General features: G+C 34.2%; 1 protein-coding gene across 1 annotated transcript in view; it reads left to right on the forward strand.

Annotated features, from left to right (window-relative positions):
- LOC128251222 (reticulon-4 receptor-like 2) overlaps positions 1-2,212 on the forward strand; it is a 53,042-nt gene that overhangs the window by 48,634 nt on the left and 2,196 nt on the right. The window contains exon 7 of the mRNA XM_052977854.1: positions 780-851. Coding sequence (XP_052833814.1) covers positions 780-851 — 72 coding nt within the window. The remainder of the gene's footprint in view (positions 1-779; positions 852-2,212) is intronic.

Here is a 2,212-nt window from a genome sequence, read left to right on the forward strand (position 1 = left end):
TGTTGTATGGCCACTGAAAAATTGCTCTGAGAAGTAAATGAATAAATGAATGTACATATACGTTACATATGCATAAACATATATATGTGTGTGTGTGTGTGTGTGTGTGTATGTGTGCGTGTGTGTGTTTGTGTGTGTGTGTGCTTGTGTGTGTGTGTCTATATATCTGGCGATCTATCTACCTACATATCCGGCTATAGATTGATAGATAAATAGAATGATAGATAGATAGACGTCCCCTGTTTCAGTTTACTCTTTTTTATCTTTTCCATATTTCTCCCTATCTACTCGTCTTTAATTTTCTCCGTTTTCTCATCCTCCTCTTTTATTATAGTTATTTTTACTTTCTATATCAGCGTCCTCCACCTTATCATGATCACAAGGATTAGCTGCAGTCTCAATAATCATCATCATCATCATCATCATCCTCGTCGTTGTTGTAGTTGACATCATCATCATCGTCATGACCATCATCGTCATCTTCACCTTCATTATCATCCTTATCACTCATAAACCAGAGCTTCATTGCGAGCAGACCGAAACAACTTCACCACCTCTAAATCGGTCACCACCAATGTCATCATCATAATCATTATCCCCTTCATCATCACTTAACATTATTACAACCCTCATCATTATTTTCATCACATTCTTAACTCATCATTTTCATAATCATATTCAATTAATTATTTCACTTATATTTATATTACTTCTATTTCTGCATCTAATTTGTTGGACGTAATAATCGAAATTTATGACAAAACTCTTCTGTTTTTCAGATATCTAGACAATAATAAAATCGTCAAAATTGAAAACGGGTCGTTTGCAAATCTTCCAGCCTTAAGATATTTGTAAGTTGGACCAGTTTTGCTGATACTCTTTCCTTGACTGTATATTTTCACATACTTAATATCTTGCCATAATACTTTCTTAACATTCGCCTGTCCCTCTATAACTCACATTCTCTCTATATATGTGTATATGATCATGTGTGTGACAATGTGCTTGATCATATGTCTTTGGATTCTACATCATCGCTGTTTGGTATTTTGTGTAAAGTGTGTGTATGGGCATGTGTATATTTGGGCGTTTCCTCTTGGGCAGGAAATATTAAGCAGATCATAAAACATTTTACGAGGTGAAAAAACACGGTCAGAACAAAATTTGGTAGTGTTGCAATGTGAAAATGGCTGCTAGATGTTTAACAAGTTTGTACAAATGTATATGCTGATTGGTCTTACCAAGCGCAAACACCAACATTGGTTAAATACATGGATACGAAAGAAAATCAAGATGTATACAGGCTGTTAAAATGTACTTCCAAACAGCAGGTAAGATGATCGGCCCTTCTCTGAGCATATTGTTCAAGTAGATAAAACAGACTTATACTGTAGTAATACTGCACAATAAGCGACACAAATTCAAACCAGGGAATAATAATATTAATAATAATAATAATAATAATAATAATAATAATAATAATAGTAATAACAATAATAATAATAATAATAAGTGGTTTTTAAGCAATACGCTGATTTCATCAGGATGCAATTTGGCCTCGATAAATGTGCAAAAGCTACATTTATCAAATTAAAGATGACAGAAACATCCAATGATAGTTCTGACGAGCAGTATGTCATAAAGGAATTAGAACCAGCAAAGAGCTACAAATACCTAGGGGCATTTTAAGGGAACGAAATCAAACGTTCAGTGATGAATGAAAGGAGCAGAAGAACGACATTACCTGCCAAGAAAAGAGGGTGGATGTGAACTTTTACAACTGGAATTAACAATGAAGATTGCCAGATTTGCCCGCAACACCTACCTAAAAAAAAACACTGATGAGAGTTTGTTGAAATTTACCTGAAGCCTTGAAAACAAGAACGCAACATACTCAGCAACAAAACAAGCAAATGAATAATTAAATGAATACCAAATACAAGAAATTGCAGAATAAGACTTTCTAGAAGCAAGCACAGAAAAATCTAAGTGTATGAATACCTACGCTAAAACTGCTGCCTTAGATATTCTTACTGATAAATGGCAAGGAATACCTCTCAAATGCAAAAAACCCAAAGTGTGCCATGATGACAAAGCACTTACCCTTCAATAGTTAGTGTCTTCTGGATTAAAATCAGAAAGAGAAGGGTTTAAAATAGTATCCCAAGATCAATGTCTACCTACAAGAAACTACCAGTCCAAAATATTAAAG

The sequence above is a fragment of the Octopus bimaculoides genome, chromosome 29 (genome assembly GCF_001194135.2).
Source record: "Octopus bimaculoides isolate UCB-OBI-ISO-001 chromosome 29, ASM119413v2, whole genome shotgun sequence".
In the NCBI taxonomy this organism is placed as follows: domain Eukaryota; kingdom Metazoa; phylum Mollusca; class Cephalopoda; order Octopoda; family Octopodidae; genus Octopus; species Octopus bimaculoides.